Source organism: Nuphar pumila, chromosome 3 (assembly GCF_984573655.1).
Source record: "Nuphar pumila chromosome 3, dmNupPumi1.hap1.1, whole genome shotgun sequence".
Classification (NCBI taxonomy): Eukaryota; Viridiplantae; Streptophyta; class Magnoliopsida; order Nymphaeales; family Nymphaeaceae; genus Nuphar; species Nuphar pumila.
In genome coordinates, this window is record NC_143251.1 from 60,082,857 (window position 1) to 60,110,845 (window position 27,989).

The following is a 27,989-nucleotide window of genomic DNA, read 5'->3' on the forward strand; positions in this document are numbered from 1 at the left end:
AGTTTCTCGATGTATATGAGGAAGTAAAAGCTTTATTTACTTAATATACATCACATTTACACAAGCATTGCCTTAAACAAAACGTCATGCCGCACTGGCAGACTTTAGGCAATGAGAAACTATATACATGAGTCTACTGACTCCAAAACATCACCAGTCTCTTTAAGACTTGGATTTCTTTGATGAAGACGAACTCCAAAAGGTCCATCTATTGCCACATGGCCTTGGTGCAGGCACTACTAGCTTCGGCTTGGGCGGCACTTCCGCACTAGCAAGCGAATACTGGGGATATATGAGAGACTCCAGTCCACTTTCCCAGTCAGCAAGATCAAGACTCTGGGAGTCTGGAATAATGATTGGCGAACAGAAAGAATCTCCTCTTTTGTTCCTGCCATTTAAGCTCGGCATATGTGATGCCGGATGGTAGCTTGGCGAGTGATAGACTTCTGCAGGGAAGTTCAAATCAAAATCCCTTAGCCTTGGTAATTCATCAAAAGATGTTGGGGTATGGTTGCTCCCAACACTAGAGTGATGCGGTCCACTGACACGCGAAGTCTCATCCCTGAGACCCTTTGAAGCCCGCCGACCCATATCGGCGGTATATTTCCTTTGGCATTCGTTGGCGGAATGCCCATCTTCGCCACAATATTGGCAGTCTTGGACTTCATACGGGCATATCCACTCATCGTGCATGACCTTGCAGCGATAGCAATATCCACGCGAGTCATGAGTTGCCATCTATACAAAGATGCACCCAGATCAGAACAAAAGTATAAAAATATATACTTACAGTGCGATATCGGTACCATGACGGATCTTGAACCAGGTTTCTCAGACTCATGCTTTGATACCAATTCTGTAACGCCCCGGATTTCCAAAACAAAGCTAAGTTAAAATTTTCATGAATTTCTTTTTTTTTCATTGCAGCGGAACTTAGAAAAGCTTTTAGCAGCGGAATAAGACGATAATGAGTCGTCAGTTTTAGAAAACTCCGAGCACGTTGCAGGTATGTGGCCAAGCAACTCATTGACCACCAAAGTGTTCCATTTTATCGAAAACATATGTTTATTACAACACTACTGCTTAGGAAAGCAGTGTAGGTTCAATAAAAAGGAAGCAGTACAACTCTGTCTAGAGAAACCCTGGAACTTGATGCCGCCTTGCTCCGCATATCGCCACGCAGGTTCAACACCTGAAATCCCCATTAAACGGGGTCAGAACCACTGATGGTCTGGTAAGTAGGCAAACACCTATCTATTCAACTCAAGTAAATGCATAGACCACTCAGGGTCGCAGTTCGTAATACGACGCTCAAGCCTCCATGACTTAGCGTATATCGCACAAGCCTCATCAGGGCTATGAGTTGAACATCCACGCAAGTCGTCATGACTTCGCATAAGCCTCTTCAGGGCTGTGAGTTAGAATAACCTCTCAAGTCTCTACGACTTAGCCTTGACTTCCTCAGAGTCACGAATGGATGTCTAGCTCAAGCCTTTATGCTTGGCACATCCGTATCCTACGAATCTAAGGACAGCTCTCCGAGCTTCACTTAGTCGTACGGATATCAATGGGGTTCTTTCCCAATCGGTCCAGTAGTATACCGACCATGACACCTTCACAAAGGTTATGCAGGACTGACTCAACAACGTCATCCACTCATACATTCAAAGTAGCGCTGTACCTAAGCTAATGCTTTGTTTCGATAATTGCACCTCCCCCTGGGCTTAGGGGACTCATATCTGGGCGACAACGCGACGATCTGGGGGTTGATTATTCTATGTATTTTAGATACCCCAGAGGCCTGTTGACCCCATCCCCCTAGTAGGACGGTACAACATACCGGAAGAGATCCTTACTAGGTATCCGAATGCATTCTGCTACTGCAGTAGTTGGGTTCAATCCTTAGATATTTAAGGATAACCACGACCTCCATACCTCTGAGTGACGAAGGCCATCAATGAACTCTATCAGGTTCGGGTGAAATATATGTCACTCAAGGCCGCGCCATCACCGTCTTCCTCGGTGAGAAATTCTGAAAGGGGCCTGCCGGTCTTACAATTACTTGACGAACATTGCATGCCTATAGGGCAGCCTTTGAGAAGTATGTACCCGACCCCAATCAACCACACGGTTTTCACCGTGGAACAAAGGTTTTATTCATATGCATGCTTAACTCTGCTCTCAGCACTTCGGCCTTGACGAGCACTTCACCTCTTTCGGTGGAAACAACACACTCCGGCTCAGCGGCCCTTACGAGTCTGGTTGTCTGATAATTCTCAATGAGCATGCACATGACTCGATCTCTACGGATCGGCTACTCGGCGTATTTTTACGCAACGAGCTCAGGACCTCGTCAAGGCGCTACCACTACTTTGGCGCAACGGCTCTTACAAGTATGATGCCCTTGCAGGTGTCAGGGAGACGAGTCATTCTGACATCGTTCCAACAAAGGACATCATTGTGCCACTTAACTGGTTTTGGCAGCTCTTCTGCCAACCATTCTGTCAACACCTTCTCTGTTCTACCGGCAGTGGTGCGACGAACCTTTCTACATTGTAGAAGGCGTTTCATAACTGGGTAGCACTTCTGCTACGTTCTTTCTGAGCCATTCTTAGCTCCTTCAGGAATTTCAGCAGCACTTCCTCTCTTTTACGGAGAAAGCGTGCGTTTCTTTTATCCATTTCAGCGGCATCTCCCCTCTTTGGTGGGAAATCGCTACGCTTAACTCGGGAAATGGATGCGCACCGTTGTGCGTACTTTGCATCCATCAAGGTTGCAGGAACCTTGGGCCATAGCTAGGCCATACGTAATTGATTTAGTCTTTACGTAAAGAGCATTTTGCCAAAAGGCGAAGCCTTTCCAATAGGGGCTTCATTCGTCAAGCAGAATCTTGTACGAGGAGCGGTAAGGGAATCGCATGGGCGATTTTGGAGTTGATCTCCGGTTGAACGCTCACTTACGCGCCATATATGTAATATAAGCAGAAGCCTGTGCTTTATACAGCGGCGGCGTAAAGAAATGCATATACTATTGTTCAGGGTGTGTAACTGAACGAAATATTCTACATATATAACAAAGCAGAAGCCTTGGCATCGTTCGACGCGACGGCGTAAGTAAAGACATTGCAGAAAGCAGGAGCCTTGGCATCGTTCGACGCGACGGCGTAAGTAAATGCATAATCGGAAGTGCAGTAATCGGAAGTACAGAAAGCAGGGAGCCTTGGCATCATACGACGCGACGGCAAAGGTAAATTACATGGCCTGTGCGATATAAGACGCGTCGGCAGTATCAGCAGATATACACCTAGATCTGTATCCAACGATAGTTACGAGGCGAGCGAGTGAACACCGAAGTGTCCTAGAGGGCTCAACCAAGAACTAGGGTGAGATACTATTTTGAAGAACGCATATACTGCGTATTCGAACATATATATCCGACGATAGTTACGAGGCGAGCGCGTGAACACCGAAGTGTCCTAGAGGGCTCAACCAAGAACTAAAGCAAGATACTACTTCAGAAAGTATATTCTATATACAAACAGTCAAATACTTGAGAGAGATGGATCAACGAAGCGAACTTACTTCAAATCGTGGAAGAAACGGCTCCGGGTTGCTTCTTTGGCTTCGAGCCTGCCTTCGAGAGGTCAGACTAAGTCAGATGAAGCTGACTTAGTTGAGAAAGAGGTAGAGCAGGTCAAGGTACTCAACCTAAGTGGTTTGAACCTAACAGGGTTCAATCCAAGTCAACTGGGTTCAGCAGGTTCGAACTCAGCTCAAGTAGGCTAAGTCTGGGTTCAGAAATCCAAACCGGAATCTGGACCAAAAAGGACTTTGACTTTGACTTTAAACCCAACTAGGTTCAAGTCAAGTCAACTGGGTTTGGACCAGGTCAAGTGGGTTCAGACCCAGGTCAGGTGGGTTAGGACCAGGTCAGGCAAGCTCAGGCTAAGTCAGGCAGGCTCAGACCAGGTCAGGTGGGCTCAGGTGGGCTAGGCTAGGTAGGGGAGGTTTAGGAGAGAGAGAGAGAAGGCAAGAGAGAGAGGGGGTCGATTTTTATGAGAAGAGAGAGAGTGGGGAGGGCTATTTATAGCCCAAACCCACCTCCTCTTGGGTTTTTCCATGCCCAAACTACCCCCTTGGCTTCTTTTTAATTCCAAGAGGTTCCTTGGTGTGGGGCCCACTTGGATATTCCATGGGATATTTTTGTGGGTCCCACCAGATATTTTCTGAGGAATATTTCTGTGGGTCCCACCAATATTTCCGTGGGTCCCGCAAGAATTTCGGGTTTCCGGCGATTTTTTCCGAAAAATTCTGAGTACGCCATTTTCTTCGTATTGACGTAACTAAGAAAGTTGGCTCGTACGAATCTATTGATTTCGTTTAGTTAGGAAGTTATGGCTTCCCGAGTATTTGAGCATATATTCGCAATTCGACGAATACCCTAAGTATAACTGGCTCGCAGGAATTGATTCGTTTCGCATTCTGAGAAGAAATGCTATTTTTACCGGTAAATGCCTCATGAATTTTATTCAGATATTTTCTGAAAAATTGCGGGTCTTACATTTTCCATGTGTCAATGTTGAAAAAATATGTACCAGATCCTACTCATGTTATTCAGTATGACGAGGTCGAGATTCAGAGAGATCTCACGTTTGAGGAACGACCGGTAGAGATAGTAGATCGACGGGAACAAGTGTTGTGATATAAGTCAATTCCACTTGTTAAAGTACGATGGCAACACCACGGGCTTGAGGAGTGTTCTTGGGAGCCCGAGGCCGATATGAGAGCTAAATATCAACACTTGTTCGGTACGTAATGTTAACTAAATTTCGAGGACAAAATTTTTTTAGGGGGATTAGATGTAATATCCGAATATTTCTAAGTTCTTTTTTTATTAGCATTGTGGAATTTCTTGAAATTCGTGCCAATATAAAATCCTAATTTTTTTAAAAATGAATGTTTGAGTATATTCGTAAGGATTAAGGGGTTTAATTATATTGAATTATAGTAAATATAAACCCTACATGGTTCGGATATTTGAGAAAATTCTAAGTGATGTCTAATTGAAAACGTCTTAATTAAAAAGAAAATGTTGATTTCTCTTTTAAGTAAAATTATTTAAATAAAGTAAATTAACAAAAGTAGATTTTAAAAATATACATATTAATATGCTTAATAAGATGAAATTAGCTTATATTCAATTCCTTTACATTTTCACATGAGTTGTGGTTATATAAAACAAAAATGATTTTTAATTGGAATTTTATGATTATTCAATAATAGTTTAATATAATAGTTTTCTTTTTTATAAATTAAAATCCATTTTTAGTAGTTTAGTAGGAGCCCATAGGTGGGCTGTCCCATCCTATGTGGCATCTTACTTCAAATTCAAATTGAAAATAAAGGTATAGTGATTTTCGAGATTATTTAAAGTTTGAAAAGTCAAAGTGGAGATCAAGGGCTCCAAATGAATTTCATTAATGAGATCAAGGGCTGGAATTAATTCCAGTACATAACCTAATTTAAGAAGGGTCATAAAACCCTCCCATAGCCCATGCCCCCCTCATTTGTGCAGGAAAAAAAAAAGGAGAGCTTCTCTCTCCCCAAAAAACCCTCTTCTCTCTCTCCTCTCTTTCCCTTCCCTATTCTCTTCTTTTAGGGTTTCTTTTGGTTCTTGAGTGCAAGATCCAGATCTCAAGGGGTGTGGAGAGGAGATCTAAGGTCCTCACCTTGCTGGAAGGAGGAGCTGATGGGTGGATCGAGCAAAAAAGGCCGTTCATCCATCAAGAAATACATTTTTTTTCAACAAAAGGTAGGGTTTCTATGCTTTTCTTGCAAGAACAGAGTTCTTGGCATGGATTTTGATGCTTTTTCATGAGTTTAGATCATGATCAAACCCTCCTAACCGTGGGTTTGACTCAGATCTAATGATCCATGGTAAAAACATGTTTTCCTCTAAAGACAACCATTTTTGGAATTGGGTTTATCATAAAAATCGGTTTCTTAGAAATAGATTCGTAAAATATATTTGTATTTGATTTATTCCTTGATTTTTATGCAAATATTAGTTTGGATTGATAGATTATGAAGTGTTCCATCTACTGTGAATATTTTAGAATTTTCGGAATTTTATTTCATGCGTATTTCCTATTTTTTTTAATTTTTCTTGGGATTCGGGTGACTCGGCTTGATTCACCCAAATGCATATCTCGGAATTCCAGGATTTTCACTTGACCTCTGTTCAGTACAATGGTCGTTTCTCCCTCGTCCCGAGAAGTTTTGACAAATGAATTGTTGCGTTGGAAAGCTAACTCCATTGTGCATCTACTGTAGAAATTTGGGCTCTGTTCATGGAACGAGCACGTCTTTGTGACAGTCGAAACAAAAACTGTTAGGTTTGTAGTAAAACATGCATAACTCCCTCATACAGAGAAGTTTTTACAAACGGTTTGCGGCTATGGATAGCTGACAACAATTCCTATATACTGTAAAAGTTTCAGCTCTATTCATGCAGTCAAAAAATTTTTGTGAGCTCTGTACCAGTCGGACAGAGTTATGAAATTGGAAAAATTAGGGCAAATTCATAAATCAAGGCTCAAAGGGTGCATAGTATATATGTTTTTATTCAATTTCTTTATAGAATTAGTATGCATTATGTGAATGATTATGCAGGTCTGATTTTATGCAATCTTATATGATTATGGTATGAATTGTAAATGGAAGGTTACACATTAAAGATTTAGGATCAAAAGGTCCAATAAATACAAGTTTATGTTTTAAATTCTAAAAATGTGTTGACTACATGTATGTTCATGATATCGTGATGATATGATTGTTTCATTGATATGGATGTTCATATATATTCTCCTTGTTGCATTGTCCATGTACATGCATATGCATTATGATGTGTGAAAATGAATAAGATGTTTATGCTACACATGTGCTCTGCTCAAATGTCTGTTACAAGTTTAATTATATGACTTTGTCCAATGCTTTATAAGAATGCATCCATGACCATAGAGTGGTCTAAGTTTGATGTTGCATAAAAAGTATGACTGTAATCAAGTAATCATGTGACATTAAACTCAAGATACTTGCTTGGAGAGTAGCAGATGATACAAAACTTCGTAGGGCAAGTTCTGTTATGGGCACAGAAGGTTGCTCCTCCCCTCCCACGATTTTATGGGGGAAACCTCTGCATTAGACTGCAGCGTAGAGGTTATAGTACTCATGAGGAAAAACTGATGCATCGGGTTGAAAGGTGTTGGGAATCTCTCTCATATTAACGTCCCTCACCCAGTCTTAGTGAATGGACCTGGCCAGGCTAAAGCCACCCCTGTATGTAAAACACGTCCTATGTCATGGTTCTGATCTGAGAATGTTTGCCTGTGTCGTATCAGCAGGGCTAAGAAGTGATAACTTAAATGTTGTGTGCATTAATTTGGCATCGCATGCATCATCTAATTAAGAAAACGTAACTAAAGATAAGAAAATATGCATGCATTGAAAGAGCTTCTGCATATGATAAGTCATGCATTTTAATGGTTCATGCATTTTGTATTTTGAATGTATGGATTTATGTTTTTCTGTTAAATATGAAAATTCTAAACATGCATGATTTGTTGTATGATTGTTTAAGATAAATTCAATGTTAAACCATGAAATTTCTATTAAAATCCTTGTCTTGTTATTCTGTCTTATAAGTTTAGCATAATTACTCTACTGAGACATGTTGTCTGACCCTATATGGTTTAAAAATTTTCAGGTAATGAGTAGGTACTTACGTGCGAAGGCAAAAGGTTGCGACGGGGACTGAGCCTACTTTTCCTCTGTTTTATGAATTCCGAACTATGATTTTACTTTAATTCAATTCAATGACAAATATGATAAATTTTGGATATTATGAAACTTGATTTTATTTCATGCATGGTTAATTAGTTGTTAAAGTTTAAATTCCATAATTATATGTTTGCAAGCATTCATCCGAAGTAGCACGCCAAGTTTTATGCCCAATGTGTTTTTCCGCTGTTAACAGCTAAAAGATTTAAATGTATTTCAAAAAAAAAAATCCACCAATTTCGGGTTATAAAAATTGGGGTGTTACAAAAAGGCATGAATTCGATAATTGGTTTGATTACCTTTGGTAATGGCGCTAGAAACGATTGAACCTCGTACCGATGAGTGAATCGCGTCTCCCCATTTTCTCATAAATTTCAAAATGGAGGTGAGTAATTTCAAAATATCTCACAAAAGGTCAAATGAGACCTAGCGAGAGTTTTTCTCTTTTTTTCTTAGAAAGGAAGAAAAGAAAAAATTTTGCAACGATCACAAAAACCCATAAAATTTTGATATTTTTAAGAAGAATAAACACAAATTTAATGTTAAAATATTATTTGAACTTAAGATATGATTAAATTGTAATTCGAGCTTTAATCTAGATTTAGAAGAAATTTCAAATTAGGAATTTATTTTGAATCGGGTTTTAATTTTTAATTAGATTTAATCTAGATTTAATTTGAATCTAATTTTGGAGTTTATTGTGAATAGAATTTTGAGTTTTGATCTAGTTCAAATTTGACTTAATCGTCAATTTGAATTTAAATGTAACACCTTTGACTTTTTAGATCATTTTTAATGAATAAAATAATATTAATAAGGATTTTTATATGAAAGAAACATAAAAATGCAAATTAGTCTAGGTTGAATTTGAAAAGATATTTTATAAAGAATCAAAGTTGATTTTATTGAAGTTTTCTTTCAAAATTAAATTTATAAAAAAGTTAAAATTTTAATAAAATAATTGGCAAATTGTGTCGAAATAAAGTCAAATACGATTTTAGATGAATTTAGGTTTTATTTGATGTGTATGTGATGTCATTTTATTAAGTTAAAATTTGGTTTGTCTGGATTTGAAATCCATTCTAAAATAGCATAAAATAATAAATATATATTTTATAGAATGAAAAACTTGAATTAACTAAGTTTAATAGAATGATAGAGGTCCACATGTGGGGTGTCCCCCTATGTGGGCCCATCTTATGTGCCAGCTCATGTTGGAATTAAATTTAAAAGTTGTAAGTTAGAATCCCTGAAAATTGATATTTCAAAAGTTTCCTAAAAATAAAACAAACAAAGAGAGAAAAAATATATATAAGTTAAAACTTAACAAATAAGTGATGTGTGTTAGGCTAAGTTGTTTTGAAATTTAGAAAGTTTGGGCTGAAAAATTTGGAATTAGAAAGTTTTGTAAAGGAGACAAAAACTATATAAAGAGCCAAGAGGGGCTCATGCCCCCCCCGTTATTGGTATGTTTAGAATTTTTAGCCTTCTCTCTCTACTCTTCTCTACTCTTCTCTTCTCTCTCTTATTTTCTCTCTTTTTTATCTTTCCTTATTGCTTCTATCCTTCCACTATTAAGTGTAGGAGGTTTGAACATCCGTTGAAGTTAGGTTGATCAAGGAGTTGCAGCCACACAATCGAAAGAGTTTTAAAAATAGTTTATTTGAAAAAATGTTTTTGAAATCATGTAAGTATTTTTCAAAACTTTATCCTTGTTGTACATATTGAAGTGGTGGAACTAATATGCTTATAAGTAAGTATACATTCAGTTCGTCATGGTTAATAAAAAATATATATATATGAGAAAGAACACTTATGTTTGTTTTTACTAACCAAACTGGTTTTCAAAAGAACATAAATATGATTTTTGTTTCAAAACCAACGGTGACCTTGAATAAATCAAAATTGGGGTTTTGTTTAAAATGAACCCATAAAAAGAAAAGAAAAAAAAATTGCTTTCATGAATCAGTGAAAAGAAAATATGGAACATGTGTTAGTCATTTCACCCGAATGTTTATTCTCTACTATGTGAAAGGTATGACATATGTCGGGTAAATAGATCATATCTACCTCATTCGAAGGAGATTTTATAAACGGTTTATAGTGTTGGAAAGCTGAGGAAATTTCATATATTTTAGAAAAAAATTAAACTTTGTTCTTAGAATGTGCATAGAACAATGACAATTAGAACAATCAAGTATACATGAGCCTAAATCGATCATATCTCCTTAATCCAAAAGAGTTTTTATTAACAGTTTGCGGTATTGGAAAGCTGGTAAAATTTCTTACATTTTGTAAAAATTTAAACTTAGTTCTTACACTGTCAAGAGAGTTGTCACAGTCGAAACAACAGAGCATATATGGGCCTAAGCGAATCTTGAACCATGTATGAATTGATTAAGCAATACATGCAGTGAATGTATGATCTGAGCCTATATTTTTAAATGCTAAATAAGCATGCAGATGCAACCTATAATGTTGTGTTTATGCAGGTACTAAGTGCCTAAAGGAACATGACATGAAAAGAGAAATTTTTGCATGTGCATGATTGAATGGACATTGCTATTGAAGTGCATGTGTTATGCATTACGTGTTTATATGATTGTGTAAGAATGCATATAGTTAATCATGATCAATGCCTATAAGTGAATGCATAAATGAGTTTGATATGTTATAATTGCATGTGTTGCATGATAGTATCTTTGGCATTGAATTTTGCATTCTTGATCCCAAATTAAAAGTCTAAAATTATATTCATTCTGTATATGCATGGATAAATAATAGACTTAATCATGTAAACATTGATTCTATTGAGCTTACAATGAGAGGGTAAGTAGTACTTTCGACTTCCTGGAACTTGTTTTGAGCATCGAAGGTTGCTCCTTCTTAGCCACGAAAATAGGAAAATGCCTCCACATTAGTCGTGGGGTGGTAGGTCACGAAACACATGAGTAGAAGTTTGATGCATCAGGAAAGAAGCGTTGGGAGCTCTCTCCCGGGACAAGTGAAAGGTGTCCCTCTAGAGCATAACCATAAATTGTTTGAATGTACCTCCTAAGTCATGGTCATGATCTTGATCTAGGTATTGTTTGTGTAATACCCACAGGGTTAAGAAATGATAAACTTAATTGTTTGTGCATTTATTTAAGCATGGCATGCATCACGTAAAACAATAACCTAAATAAAAACAATTAAAGTCACTTATGCATGAAAGATCTTATGTCCTTGAATGGTCAGTGCATTTACGTTTATCTAATCATGCATAAGATTATAACTATTTATAAATGATATTCTTGTGATGCGCTGTGATGATATGTATATTTGAATGAATAATTGACAACATCATTCTGTGAGTTTGTTGAAATATGATAATGTATACTAGTTTTGGTTTACCTGTGTCGTTATTTCCAATCAGGCTTTCACGAGTCTGACCCATTTTATGGATTTTCAAGTGAGGTATGATGTATAGCTGCAGAGCGAATGTGGAATGCTCCGACGTTGTTGAGAGCCAATATTTTTCTTTTTTGAGGATAGTTTTGAAAAAATATGTATTGTTATTTTAGATTGAAAATACTCTGATATGATTTTTTAATTATTGAGACTGAATTAAATTTTAATAGTGAATGTTATTCGTATTATAGTTCAGTTATGATGATTGTTTATACTGTAACACACCCAGAATATTTAACCCAAATAAAAAGGTTGTTTTCACTACTTTTAAAAGAAAAAAAAATTCAAAATTTTTTTGGTTAAAATTTTGGTGCGTTGCTCCATTGGGTTCACTATATCGGACCTGAATAGAGTCTTAATCTTGTGACAACTCTGACAGTTTTTGTTGTGCTCATCAAAGTCATTAGGAGGGCTACCAAAGTCCATAGTAAGTTTACTTTTATTTATTTTTATTTTATTTATTGGGGTGTGTTTAATCTGTAATTTCTATATTTTTGTTTGTTTTCTATATTTTCTAGTGTTGGTGTTGACATATACCATCGACCATGTTTTTATTTTTAGAAAAGCAAATCGAGGTATGTTGGATCGTATGACAGAGGAATCAAAAGATGAAAGTTGCACCCTTGAATCATCTGATCCTTGCTCACAAAAGGAAGAAACGCTCGAATTCTTGAAGAACGAAACCCATAACTTTCAAGAATCTAATCCCAAATCTATATTTTTAAATATTTATTTAAAACTCATTTTCAAAATCTTTCCAAAAATAAGGATCTAGATACCCGATGGAATCCCATAAATATTTTAAAAAGTCGATGGGAAAGCCATCGACCCCTAGGGCTTTCAAATGGGCTAAGTGCTAGACCACTTGTTTAATTTCACAGAGTGAGAAAGGCCAGTGTAGTACCTTTAAAACTTCAAGCTTTTATCCGATATTGACCTTGTCATGTATGCGTTATGATTAAAATCTTAGAATTATAAGATGATGCACCACATATTTTCTTGTCCCATCCTTGGTTTCAAAAAATATTTGGATTGCCATGATGGGGTTTTTAGTCTAATTTGAAGCTCTGTGTACTCAATTAGAGATCTCATATCGACTTAAAATTTAGTGCCAAAAGGAAAAAAGTGGCAGATTATTTGAAGCTGGTGGATTAATCTTGTGTAGTGCTTGTTTTGGTAGGGACGAAACCCAAGGACTTTTAAGAGTAATCTTGCAATACTTTGAACAATTTAGTTTTTATTGAAAAATCTTGGAAAACTATTAATATATACTTATAAGTCAAAAAAATTTAAAAAAATATTGTATTAATATCAGGTTTTTACAATAACAATTCTTTAAAATATCATGTTAAAATTTTCACTTTCTTGAAATATATATTTTAGATCTTGATTCAGATATGATTCTGATTTTGACCCAGATATGGATTTGTTATTAGCATTTCAGGTTCAGATTAGGATCTCCATGATAATGCAGAGTGCAAGGAGAGTGGCACAACAAAACTCACTCACACACCAAAATGCCCACACCAGCACAGTGATGTAGCCCATTCACTATCTCAAATGAAGCTTGTCCCTCGTGGCGGCCTGCAATGGGTTTCTGCTACTCTCAATATTTGTCATAGTTAATTAAATTCAAAATTACTTGTACTACCTAAGAATCCTTGCACCGATTGGATCCTTTTGCATATATTTTTGTTATTTGAATTTTAAATTGGATTTCAGTTTTTTTATTAGGCTTTAGGTTCATTTTGGATTCATAAACTTTTTCCTTTTTCTATAAACAATCATTGTTCAAACAAATTTGGGACGATTAGAGATTTATTTTTTATTCTTTTAAGCTTCCAAAATTTTCATTTTATCTTCAGTCGATTTTTAGTGTTTTGATAGTTTAGTATGCAATAGCATAGATCGTGGTGTAGTTTTTACTATCCCACTCTGAACCCTTGCATCATATTCATTAATCATTTGGAAGAAAATCACTATTTGAGGGATCTTTAATCCCATGAACCATCCACACAGGCACTTGTGTGTGCATAAGTAAAGCAAAGATATAATCCAACCAAAAGAAGGTCCAAAATCTATAACCAATGATTATCAGGCAACTATCCTTCTCCAATATTTGAGTGTTTCATCAACTAAATCTTATATATTTATTATTTATAATTTATTTAACAAGATATATGTTTTGTGAAGATTTTATTTTTTGAGAAGAAAGGCAAACATTCTCATTTTGTAGAAATTAATTCATGACATATACAAATATAATTAAAAACACGGTGATTGAGACAGCTGAATTAGAGATGAGCTATCAAAAGAGGTCCCAATTCTAGAACCGCTAAACATGAGCATTTTGAACCAACATGTCCGGAAGCAAGACGGTGCTCCTGTTTTTTGCTTTCTTCAATATCATCGATTCTCTACACTCGTTGGTGGTTCTAACCTGTAATAACTTTATGCTTGAGGTTGCCCAATAAAAAACAATCTCATTCTTGTGTAACCAAATCAGCTGCGATTGAAATCAAAACCCAGCTACTCCACTCGTAGTCTCCTTTGCCCGATCCTTTTGGTAGAGGAACACATCTCACAGACTGCAAAAACTATCAGTCATAACCTCGTTCTAGAAGAACTCCTGCAGCTTCCTAAACCATATGCACCCAGCGAAGAGGTGCTCATTAGATTCCACAACACACACACAAAAATAGCACCGACTAACCAGTTGAAACCCCATCAATTGAAGATTGTCATCAATTTTTGCCATGCCGTGGAGAACGATTCACCCTTGGAGGAAGGTCGCCCCCCCCCCCGTGATAGTGATCAGGTAGCCAGGTCGCAAAAAGGGTGGCCTGTATCTAGTAACAAGAGGTCATATTTTACTCTCCATCTTTCTCGTATTTTCACCTTATTTTGTCATTATTGTTCCTAATCCTCATTCTAGACAATGATCACAGCAAATCCCGAAGTTGTTGGCTAAACTATGTTGTCTAGCTACATTAATCTGCCATTGTCCCTCAACCGACCAACTGTTGTGAAGTTTTTACATCTGAACATGTTTTTCAAAAAGTGGAAAGGGATGACTCACAATGCATTTAAAATTTACAATACAAAGTATTATAATCCGTTAATGTTTAGCACTTAATTTAATGACATACCAAAATCTTAAAAATTCATAATCTAAAACATACTTTTTACTTCCTTAAAAGAATATTAATTAAAAAATAAAAAATAAAAACAATATGTATTGTCTGATTGAAGAAAAACTCAACTGTTGGAGAATATATAAACACCATATGATAATCCATGATTGTAGAGGGTGTTCAAGTTCAGCTCATTTCTTGATTGAATTGAGCCATGGTTGAGTTCGTGAAAAGCCTGAGCCAAACAAGCAAAGTACAAGCTAGTTCATTTACAATATATATATATATATATACTTGTTCATAGTTGAAAATAATAGAATTTACAACATAAACCTACTAAGCCAAACTCAAACTCGGCTCATTTACAAAATAAATTATTGTTTCAAACTTATAACGAATAGGATTTGAACTCTAAACTTATTGCGTGCAGGCTAAACACTTCAACCATGCATTGTTTCATTTCCAAGCGCAAGCTTTAAGATTTGAATATGAAGCATTTAGGAAACTGAAGAAGAAGAAAGTAATAATTGAAGAGAGAAAAAAGTAACATTAAAAAGGGTAGATAAAGCCTGCATTTTTGCTCATCCTTGAGCCTCTTCTCCAAAATAAGTGATAAATAAGTTTTACATGAAAAAATAATTACTAAAAGAACAATTCTTCTTATAAAGTAAAAGTGTAATTTCAATATCATGAAAGTTTGACATTTTACATGTGGGTGATTCCTTGGAATGGAGCCAATTGATATACAACGATGGGACTTCTGACTTTATGTTTTGAATCATCCCAAACAAGTGAAGCTGATGCCATAGGATTGGTGCCAAGAGGATCACCATTCACCTCTACCTTAAAGGATAGACGTTGTCCCCGTCTGCTAAATAAGAGAGTTTCTGGTGTGACACTGATCTTAAGCCCACTTGGGACATTGACCATTGCTTTGTAGACTGAAGTTGTTGCACCAACATTGGTCACTGTGCGATAGAACACGGCATGGATCGGGTCGGATCCATTGTTAACTTGGACCTGCATCGATGGGTAGTTGAGACCATCATAGCCTTGGCCGGCAGGTATGGCGGAGCAGTTGTTATATTGACCACCAGTCACGATTCCCAAGGCAGCACCATCTATGTGATCTTTACAGAGAAATTGGGCGTATGACAATTGGTCCATGTCATACACTAGGCCTGGGTGAACAGCATGTCTTGGATTAAATAGACCCGAACCGTAGGCAAATTCTGCGTCCTCATTCAGCCTTGGGTCCATCATCTTTGCTGGAAATGAGAAAGAAAAACGGTTAAAGATATGGTATAGGCACCTTTGAATCTTCAGACATAATGGGCTATCTGGGTTAGCAACTTCCAAGGTTAGGCACATCTAGAGCAGTTACGGTCATGGGTTGTATTCAATCCATCTTGTACATCTCACTTGGAAACCATGAGAATGTTAAAGCGGGGGGCCATACATAGATAGCTCCATCAAGTGAGATGTGCAGTTGCGATGGAATATAACATCATATCAAATAGCATGACAACTGCCCTCGTTGCAACTATTTGTAAGCACCTGCCATGGTTTTTTTTTTCCCTTATATTGGCAAAAATAGGCACCTACCATGTTGAGAATTGAGTATTCATTTCAATGGAGAGAGCAGAGACATTTTGCAGATTATTTTTATGAATTGCAATATAGAACTATTGGCATGTTATTTGGCGAATCTCTAATTATATTTTTGTTTGCAAAAGGCAAATCAATGGATTTCCAAATTCACACATTTACAGACCGAAGCAAATTAAAAAAAAAACAGAGAACAACACTACTATTTTGATGCAATCTACCAACTATAGAATTCTTTGAGTGAAGTAAAGGATCAAACTTACGAAACCACAAAGACAGATCTATACATCTACAATCAGATACTAGTGTGTATTTTATTTGTTTTAAGGCATCATTGTCAATGCAAAGCAACTATTATAGAGGAAAAATATCAAATAAAACAAAATAGAAAACAAATTTACCTGTGGTCATGAGAGCAGACTTGATTGCAGCAGGAGACCAACGAGGGTGGAAAGACTTGACGTATGCAGCCGCACCACTCACATGAGGACATGACATTGAAGTTCCAGACATTATATTATAGTTAACCATTCGTTCGTCATCCTTCTTCCCAGTCATTGAAGATAATGGTGTATATGCGGCCAGAATATCTAGCCCAAGGGCAGTGATATCAGGCTGTAATCAAGGGTATGGTTATTAGATCAAGCAACAATGATTAGCACTATCCGATCATTTAGAGGACAGAAGGGGATGCATGGCATCCAGTCATTGGGCAGAGTACCTATTCAGCCAATGACCCGATTTGCTCTCCCTTTTAAGCATGTAAAATACTGCATTACCTTGAGGATTCTTGGTGAGAGTGTATTCGGGCCACGAGATGAGAAAGATGCAATTTGTGGAATGCTCACATTAACTGTATAAGACTTGTATATAACTGCATAAGGCGACCTTCAAGAAAAATAGAGGAAAAATCAATTTTAATGGATGATGTTTGGAACAATCTTTGTGCAACAAGTATATACGTGATGTAATATAGCAATTCATAGAGCTTTGGAGAATAATTAAGATGGCAAAATCAGGTTTTTGGAAGGTCTGTTGGCTTCAGTCTCCCATTGCAGACAACATTGTCAAGAGTTGGCAGTCTTATTGATGTGGCCAAATATCGTGGGTGGGCTTTAATTAGAGTTCCAGATATGACTACTCCATTGCTTAACTTTATATTGACATCGAATTGCTTCCCAAATACGAATTCGGGTGATATTCAAGGATGGGTATGTGTCACAAATAACCCTATCCTCCTCTGGAATTAGCTAGATGAACAAGGTTAGGGGCCCAACCGAGAAGGAAGGAGTTGTAGGCTGACAGAGAAGGATCGTCACGTACGATACACGCCACCGCGCAACAACAACAACAACAACAACAACTACGCAATTGCGCAAAAAGGGAGTGAAGATGATTGTATAGTGGTGGTCAATGCATGGAAGCCTCTCACTTCAAGGTTTCATTGTAACCGTTACCCATGTCAGGAATTTAAGTGAGGAGATCGAGTTTCAATTTACTTACCTAGTGGAATTGATGTAATCATTTATTGTTATTGATTTGTTGGTATCCACTAAAACTGCTGGTAGAGCAAAAGGGAAAGCTGTGTCTTGGCTTTTGTAACTCTGAAAGATGATTCCAACCCCTCCAATGTCCCTAACACTGGAGTCAAGGTCTCCTTTTACCAAATCACAAAGAACAATCTTCCCTTTCACCTTGTTGGGATCTAGAGTCTGATCACAAAAACTGCAAACAAATTGTTATGCAATCATGAGTACAAGCTATAATCCTATTGCAGACATTTTATAGGGTAAGAATCTTCAACCCACTTTTGAAAAATATTTTTTGACAAATATAACCGTACGGATCGGATCTCTATGGTCAAAAACCTAAGGATTGCCTCTTGTAGCGAATTCTTTTAACGTGTACGTGAGATTTTATATATATATATATATATATATATATATATATATATACACTACACGTGCAAACGAACCCCAAGAATTTCTAAAAATTATCTTAACTTTCCTGAGGAACGCAAAGACTATACAAGTATGCAGTTGTTCTTACGTTGGATATGGCCCGTAGCCACCTGAACTGCTTCCTGCCTGGGCCCCAGTGATGAGTGGGTAATATTTCTTATTCGGGGAATAAGTATTTAATGATATGCCCTGTCATTTTAAAAAGAAGAACCAAATTAACAAACTTAATATATAAGCTAAAACAAGCGACCTAGCTAGAAAAAAAGATTGTGAAGAAAATTTTTAGTGAAGAGCCAAAGGTATACTGTAATCTGCATGCCATTGCCCAGTGCAAGTTTGGTTCTGAACTGCCGATCAATGGAACTCGCCGCCACCGTAAGGATCCATGGTGACACATTCTCCACCATGCCAGGGTCAGGGCCATCGTTCCCGGCCGACGCCACCGTGATAATTCCCTTACTCATGGCATGAAACGACCCGATCGATATTGCATCCTTGAGGTATCCATTGTTCATGCCGCCTATGGAGATTGAGATCACATCAACACCATCGGCGATGGCATCGTCGAAGGCAGAAAGAATGTCGATGTTGGAGCAGCCAGTGTCTTCCCAGCATACCTTGTATGCAGCAAGGCGAGCTGCAGGGACTGCACCCCGCGCAGTGTTATTAGCAAGCCCATACATGCTTGCGTTTGGAACTTGGACACTAGCTGCAGTTGATGCTGTGTGGGTGTCATGACCCTTAGTGTCAACTGTAGATAGTATATCAGAGGGTTGAAGTTGCGTGAAGGGTCCGTCTATTCTATAATAGTTGGCTCCGATGAGTTTGCTGTGTCAATTTAATTATTGAAGGTTGGGAGTGTAAATCTTTGATTGAATCAGAGAGAGAGAGAGCATACTTGTTACACCCACTAAAATGCTCAGATCTTTCACATGTGCCCTTCCATTTAGCAGGAGGAGGTCCAAGATCCTTGTCGTCAAAGCTCTGTGAATGGGGGCTGATACCTATGTTTATATGAGGAAAGATGGCATCATTTTCTTGAAAAGAATCAATTTTATGAAAGAAAGAAGAAGAAGAGCTCCTTCAAAATAAAATAAAAAAAAAAGAGCAACAAATGTGACTGGGTCAAGTTGGCTAGAAAACCAAGGAACAACTTATTCATATCTAATCAAACCATTCAAAGCAGGTTATATGTTCCCCCCCGAACAGGGCAGTTAGCTACATCTCATGATCGGGGGTCCCAAAGAGCACCACGTATGTAAGCATGTGCATCTCGTATCCCCATGTTTGTCAGCATTAATTAGCGTTGGAGTTTGATAAGATTGCAAAGACTTAAGTACCCTCTCCTCCATTGGTGCAAAAAAAAATGACGGTTCTTGAAAAGGAGTGGTTGTAAAGACTTAAGTGCCCCGAAGATGATTATTTAAGACCCAGTCTCTGCACTGCAGGATTATCCGAGAAAGAAATCTCCCCTGGAGGAGGCCATGAACATCAACCCTCTCACTCTCTCTCTCCCTTCTATTTCTGCTTCTGTGCACATCCATTAGAAGATCATACATTGCTCCATAAAACACCGACTGACCTGTACATTGACTCTTGTGAAGCCTGATTCAGAGTTTCTATCCTTACAGGAGGAGGGTTTGGGGGCTTCTCCCAGCGTGGGTATCATCATTCAACTAAATGAGTTGTAGATCCTGATTCAGAGTTTTTACCCTTACAAGAGAGGGGTAAAAACTCATCTCACTCTCTCTCCCTTCTCTCTCTACTTTTGTGCACATCCAACAAACGATCCAATATTTCTCCATCAAACACCGACTGACCTGCACACAGACTGTAGCATCGTTCAACTTGATGAGTTGTGGAGCCTGATTTAGAGTTTTTGCCCTTACAGGAGGGGGGTTTGGGGGCTCCTCCCAGCGTGAGTAGCATCATTCAACTTGAAGAGTTGTGGAGTCTGATTCAAAGTTTTTACCCATTCATATTTTAAGGCATTAGATCTCATGTTTGAACATCCACGCATGTGCAGTTTGCTTTCATCATTTTCAGTTGCTTTCTAGATTATACTTTAAATTCTTGTACATCTTAGATCTATCGATTTGTATGTAACCAGAGCTCATTTTAATTTGAATTTTTTACTGAAACTTTATGCATATATTTTCATGCTCTCCACCAAAAATCACATCATTCTGAGTTTGTTTTACTCACTTTAAAAATCGAGATTCAAAACCTGTTATTTTGCACCGTCACGATTTTAGCAGAATCAGGACCAACTTGCGGAAGTGATTTCTCCCTAACCAGAGATGATCTTTACGATCCGTAAAAAGGGTTGTTTTTAAATTGAATCTAGTTTGTCCATACCAAATTTCAGCGATTTCTATGGTGTTTTCATACCAGTTTTGGGTCAAAAACCATAACCCTGTCACCCTGTGTCATTTTAACGGCTCAGATTTTGGTCCATTTTGTTTGAATTTTATTTTCCTAATGGGAGATCATTTTTCAATTCTGTAAAACAGGTTCTCTTTGTTTATGTGTCTAGTTTATCTCTGTAAATTTTCAGAATTTTTCATGGTCAATTATTATTTTATTTTGATTAAAAACCAGAACCTTGTATCCAGATTTTATAAATGTTCTGATTTTGGCACCCATATCAAGACTGTTGTAGCACTTCTTCAACAAATCGTTATTTGATTGGCAATATTCTTCAGCAAATTGTTGTTATGATTTTTTTGAGTCTCTAATGAGTCCCTACTATGATTTGTAGTATTTTTGGGTCTCCAACGAGCCTTACAATGATTTATAGTGTTGTCCGATCTTTTAACTATGATTTATAGTGCTTTGGGGTCTCCAACGAGCCCCATAACGATTTGTAGGGTTTTTCGGTCTTTTAACTATGATTTATAGTATTTTTGGGTCTCTAACGAGACCCACAGCGATTTATAGTGTTGCTGGACCTCGCTATAGCGATTTGTAGTGTTTCTCGCTAAACACTACAACGATTTGTGATACAAATCGCTATCCGAATCAGGACCAACTTGTCAGGGCCATATCTCCCTAACCAGAGATCGGATTTCAAATCCGTAAAAAATGGTGTCTTTGTTATAAAGTCTAGTTTATTCCTGTAAATTTTCAGCGATTTCTATGGTCATTTGATACCTAATTTAGATCTAAAACCAGACCCTTATCAGTCTGTCTTATTTGAGTGACATAGGTTTTTATTTCATTTTGTAAGAGTCATATCTCCCCAACGAAAGATCATTTTCCAAATCCGTAAAAAGGGTTTTCTTACTCTATGTGTCTAGTTTATATCTAGAAAGTTTTATAACTGTTTATGCTTATTTGATATTGCAAACCTGTTAAAAATCGAGACACATAGAGGAAGTTTCAAACTTTTTAAGGTTTATAACATTTTATAACATGTCTCAGTTTTTAACAAGTTTGAAATATCAAATGAGCATAAAAAGTTATAAAACTTTCTATATATAAACTAGACACATAGAGGAAAAAAACCTTTTTTACGGATTTGAAAAATGATCTTTCGTTGGGGAGATATGACTCTTACAAAATGAAATAAAAACCTATGTCACTCAAATAAGGCAGACTGATAGGGGTCTGGTTTTAGATCCAAATGGGGTATTAAATGACCATAGAAATCGCTGAAAATTAATAGGAATAAACTAGACTTCATAACGAAGACACCACTTTTTACGGATTTGAAATCTGATCTCTGGTTAGGGAGATATGACCCTGACAAGTTGATCCTGATTCGGATAGTGATTTGTATCACAAATCACTGTAGTGTTTAGCGAGAAACACTACAAATCGCTATAGCGAGGTCCAGCAACACTACAAATCGCTGTGGGTCTCTTTAGAGACCCGAAAACACTATAAATCATAGTTAAAAGACCGAAAAACACTACAAATCGTTATTTGATTGACAATATTCCCAACGGAAGATCATTTTTCAAATCCGTAAAAAGGGTTTTTTTCCTCTATGTGTCTAGTTTATATCTGGAAAGTTTTATAACTTTTTATGCACATTTGATATTTCAAACCTGTTAAAAACTGAGACATGTTATAAAATGTTATAAAACTTAGAAAATTTGAAACTTCCTCTATGTGTCTCAATTTTTAACAGGTTTGCAATATCAAATGAGCATAAAAAGTTATAAAACTTTCCAGATATAAACTAGACACATAGAGGAAGAAAACCCTTTTTACGGATTTAAAAAATGATCTTCCGTTGGGGAGATATGACTCTTACAAAATGAAATAAAAACCTATGTCACTCAAATAAGACAGACTGATAGGGGTCTGGTTTTAGATCCAAATGAGGTATCAAATTACCATAGAAATCGCTGAAAATTTACAGGAACACCACTTTTTACGGATTTGAAATCCGATCTCTGGTTAGGGAGATATGGCCCTGACAAGTTGGTCCTGATTTGGATAGCGATTTGTATCACAAATCGCTGTAGTGTTTAGCGAGAAACACTACAAATCGCTATAGCGAGGTTAAACAACACTATAAATCCTTGTGGGTCTCGTTAGAGACCCAAAAACACTATAAATCATAGTTAAAAGATCGAAAAACACTACAAATCGTTGTGGGGCTCGTTGGAGACCCCAAAGCACTATAAATCATAGTTAAAAGATCGGACAACACTATAAATCATTGTGAGGCTCGTTGGAGACCCAAAAATACTACAAATCATAGTAGGGACTCATTAGAGACTCAAAAAAATCATAACAACAATTTGCTGAAGAATATTGTCAATTAAATAACGATTTGTAGTGTTTTTCGGTCTTTTAACTATTATTTATAGTGTTTTCGGGTCTTTAACGAGACCCACAGTGATTTATAGTGTTGCTTGACCTCGCTATAGCGATTTGTAGTGTTTCTCACTAAACACTACAGCGATTAATCACAAATCGCTATCTGAATCAGGACCAACTTGTCAGGGTCATATCTCCCTAACCAGAGATTTGATTTCAAATCCGTAAAAAGTGGTGTCTTCGTTATGAAGTCTATTTTTTTCCTGTAAATTTTTCAGCGATTTTTATGGTAATTTGATCCCCCATTTGGATCTAAAACCAGACCCCTATCAGTCTGCCTTATTTGAGTGACATAGGTTTTTATTTCATTTTGTAAGTCATATCTCCCCAACGCAAGATCATTTTTCAAATCCGTAAAAAGGGTTTTCTTCCTCTATGTGTCTAGTTTATATCTGAAAAGTTTTATAACTTTTTATGCTCATTTGATATTTCAAACCTGTTAAAAACCGAGACATGTTATGAAATGTTATAAAACTTAAAAAGTTTGAAACTTCCTCTATGTGTCTCGATTTTTAATAGGTTTGCAATATCAAATGAGCATAAAAAGGTATAAAACTTTCCAGATATAAACTAGACACATAGAGGAAGAAAACCCTTTTTACGGATTTGGAAAATGATCTTCCGTTGGGGAGATATGACTCTTACAAAATGAAATAAAAACCTATGTCACTCAAATAAGATAGACTGATAGGGGTCTGGTTTTAGATCCAAATGGGGTATCAAATGACCATAGAAATCTCTGAAAATTTACAAGAATAAACTAGACTTCATAACAAAGACACCATTTTTTACGGATTTGAAATCCGATCTCTGGTTAGGGAGATATGGCCCTGACAAGTTGGTCCTGATTCGGATAGCGATTTGTATCACAAATCGCTGTAGTGTTTAGCGAGAAACACTACAAATCGCTATAGCAAGATCCAGCAACACTATAAATCGTTGTGGGTCTCGTTAGAGACCCAAAAATACTATAAATCATAGTTAAAAGACCGAAAAATACTATAAATCGTTGTGGGGCTCGTTGGAGACCACAAAGCACTATAAATCATAGTTAAAAGATCAGACAATAGTATAAATCATTGTGAGGCTCGTTGGAGACCCAAAAATACTACAAATCATAGTAGGGACTCATTAGAGACTCAAAAAAATCATAACAACAATTTGCTAAAGAATATTGTCAATCAAATAACGATTTGTAGTGTTTTTCGGTCTTTTAACTATGATTTATAGTGTTTTCGGGTCTCTAAAGAGACCCACAGCGATTTGTAGTGTTGCTGGACCTCGCTATAGCGATTTGTAGTGTTTCTCGCTAAACACTACAGTGATTTGTGATACAAATCACTATCCGAATCAGGATCAACTTGTCAGGGTCATATCTCCCTAACCAGAGATCAGATTTCAAATCTGTAAAAAGTGGTGTCTTCGTTATGAAGTCTAGTTTATTCCTATTAATTTTCAGCGATTTGTATGGTCATTTAATACCCCATTTGGATCTAAAACCAGACCCCTATCAGTCTGCCTTATTTGAGTGACATAGGTTTTTATTTCATTTTGTAAGAGTCATATCTCCCCAACGGAAGATCATTTTTCAAATCCGTAAAAAAGGTTTTTTTCCTCTATGTGTCTAGTTTATATCTAGAAAGTTTTATAACTTTTTATGCTCATTTGATATTTCAAACTTGTTAAAAACTGAGACATGTTATAAAATGTTATAAACCTTAAAAAGTTTGAAACTTCCTCTATGTGTCTCGATTTTTAACAGGTTTGCAATATCAAATAAGCATAAACAGTTATAAAACTTTCTAGATATAAACTAGACACATAGAGGAAGAAAACCCTTTTTACGGATTTGGAAAATGATCTTTCGTTGGGGAGATATGACTCTTACAAAATGAAATAAAAACCTATGTCACTCAAATAAGACAGACTGATAAGGGTCTGGTTTTAGATCTAAATTAGGTATCAAATGACCATAGAAATCGCTTAAAATTTACAGGAATAAACTAGACTTTATAACAAAGACACCACTTTTTACGGATTTGAAATCCGATCTCTGGTTAGGGAGATATGGCCCTGACAAGTTGGTCCTGATTCGGATAGCGATTTGTATCACAAATCGTTGTAGTGTTTAGCGAGAAACACTACAAATCGCTATAGCGAGGTCCAGCAACACTATAAATCGCTGTGGGTCTCGTTAGAGACCCAAAAATACTATAAATCATAGTTAAAAGACCAAAAAACCCTACAAATCGTTATGGGGCTCGTTGGAGACCCCAAAGCACTATAAATCATAGTTAAAAGATCGGACAACACTATAAATCATTGTAAGGCTCGTTGGAGACCCAAAAATACTACAAATCATAATAGGGACTCATTAGAGACTCAAAAAAATCATAACAACAATTTGCTGAAGAATATTGCCAATCAAATTACGATTTGTTGAAGAAGTGCTACAACAGTCATGATATGGGGGCCAAAATCAGAACATTTATAAAATTTGGATACAAGGTTCTCGTATTTAATCAAAATAAAATAGTAATTGACCATGAAAAATTCTGAAAATTTACAGGGATGAACTAGACACATAAACGAAGAGAACTCGTTTTACAGAATTGAAAAATGATCTCCCATTAGGAAAATTGAATTCAAACAAAATGGATCAAAATCTGAGGCGTTAAAATGACACAGGGTGACAGGGTTATGGTTTTTGACCCGAAACTGGTATGAAAACACCATAGAAATCGCTGAAATTTAGTATGAACAAACTATATTCAATTTAAAAAACAACCCTTTTTACGGATCGTAAAGATCATCTATGGTTAGGGAGAAATCACTTCTGCAAGTTGGTCCTGATTCTGCTAAAATCCTGACGATGCAAAATAACAGGTTTTGAATCTCGATTTTTAAAGTGGGTCAAACAAACTCAGAATGGTCTGATTTTTTGGTGGAGAGCATGAAGACATACTCATAAAGTTGCAGTAAAAAAATCAGATTAAAATGAGCTCTGGTTACATACAAATCGATAGATCTAAAATGCACCAGAATTCAAAGTATAATCTAGAAAGCAACTGAACATGATGAAAGCAAACTGCACATGCGTGGATGTTCAAACATGAGATCTAATGCCTTAAAATATGAATGGGTAAAAACTTTGAATCAGACTCCACAACTCATCAAGTTGAATGATGCTACCCACGTTGGGAGGAGCCCCCAGACCGCTCTCCTATAAGGGTAAAAACTCTGAATCAGGATCTACAACTCATTTAGTTGAATGATGCTACCCACGCTGGGATGAACCCCCGGACCCCCCTCCTGTAAGGGCAAAAACTCTAAATCAGGCACATAAGTAGAGAGAGAAGGGAGAGAGAGTGAGAGGGTTGGTGTTCATGGCCTTCTCCAGGAGGAACCCTTTACCTCCCTTGATTTCTTCTCTAGAGAGAGAGAGGGTTTTACTGTGTTTTACGAAGAAGGAAGAAGAAGAAGATGACGATGGAGCAATGTAGGATCGTCTGTTGGATGTGCACAGAAGTAGAGAGAGAAGGGAGAGAGAGTGAGAGGGTTGATGTTCATGGCCTTCTCCAGGAAGAACTCTTTGTTTCCCTTGATTTCTTCTCTAGAGAGAGAGAGAGGGTTTTACAGTGTTTTACGGAGAAAGAAGAAGAAGACATGTTTGTCCTTTTTTTGAACAGAAAAAGAAAAAGACTTTGAAGAGTCAACATCATCCTCGACTTTCTGGATGGAGGACATGTTTGTCCTTTTTTTGAACTGTTTGTTTTTTCTTTTTTGAATGAAAGGCATTTTTGTCATTTTCTCAAACCATCACTTTATGGAGAAGAATAGCAAGAAAGGGTACTTAAGTCTTTGCAACAACACCAGAGTCCGATGCAAAGTTATGTCAACATACACGAGAATACGAGCCCCATGTGCTTGTATACGTGGTGCTCATTCAAATCCCCGAACACAGACGTGGGATTCAGTGAATCAACGGGGGCGAACATACACCACCCTTGCTTACATTCATAATACCCTTTAATGCTTACCTGTGTCCAAAACTCCAATGATGACATCACTTTCAAACTTGAGCTGCCTTTTTACATTCAAAGGGAAGCCGACGAAATCCCACGATCTTGTGGTGTGAAGCTTGTGATAGGAATTAGGAAATACTGATGTCACGCCTTCAGTTTCTGCACATTATTAAGTAATAGTATATTAAACAAGCTAAACTATTGGAAAAATTGATTGTGTATACAATAGTCAATGTACTTGTGTTTCATACTAACCAGCTAATCTTTTTGCTTCATCCGGTGAGAGTTTTGCAGCGAATGCATTGAAACTTCGCTTGTAACTGTAGACCATTGTCTCTCTTGCAATGTCATGGCTGCCAAAATGAATTTCATGAAATTAAAGAAAATTGCTCATCACATGCTCAAGGAATGCCAATAATTAATTGTGAACGAGTGGAAACTTTTTTCATAGTATACACATTTATGATTTAGTATCAATAACAAATAAATTTTCGAAACTTAAGTTTGATAGGAAAACTCATTCATTTGAGATACTACTGCTACCATTTTGATGTAGGATTGGTTGGAAAACATCATGTGGCACCAGCCACGATTGTTTGGGCAAGCTAGGTTTATATATATATATATATATATATATATATATATATATATATAGAGAGAGAGAGAGAGAGAGAGAGAGAGAGAGAATGCTAAATGAAGCATGTTATATGGGTTGTATGAATTTTTTTATTTTATTTTAAAAGTTTGATCATACAGATGAGATCTGTGTGCCTGGTATTATACGGATCAAGTCATGTAGTGTTTGGTTTCAAGACATGGTTGGTTTTTATAATGTTTGAAAAATTGATGGCCAAAAATCATAAATCTTCAAGACTCCAAATATATATCATGATAGACTGCACCTGTCGATGGATTTAGAGAGGGAGAGAGAGAGAGAGAGAAAGGAGAACATTCACCATTCAACATTACCAAAATACATCAACCAAAATATTGGATGGGAGAGAAACAGAGAGAGAGAGAGAGAGAGACCTGCCGGTTACAGATGCAAGCATGTGATGGTGCGTGTCTGAGAGAAAATTGGATGGCACGTCTCCCATGTACACGATGTATGACTGCCAATGTTAGACAGTTTAATATATG

General features: G+C 36.9%; 1 protein-coding gene across 1 annotated transcript; it reads right to left on the minus strand.

The window, feature by feature from the left end:
• Window positions 1-15,127: 15,127 nt before the first annotated feature.
• LOC149842979 (subtilisin-like protease SBT4.14) lies at window positions 15,128-27,180 on the minus strand. Its single transcript, XM_090000799.1, has 9 exons — window positions 27,105-27,180; window positions 26,865-27,008; window positions 18,890-18,995; window positions 18,297-18,819; window positions 18,080-18,180; window positions 17,534-17,755; window positions 16,810-16,918; window positions 16,432-16,645; window positions 15,128-15,690 (listed from the first exon to the last, which is right to left on the minus strand). Exons 1-9 carry the CDS (start codon window positions 27,178-27,180, stop codon window positions 15,128-15,130), a joined length of 2,058 nt encoding a protein of 685 aa, XP_089856925.1.
• Between the last annotated feature and the right edge of the window lie 809 nt (window positions 27,181-27,989).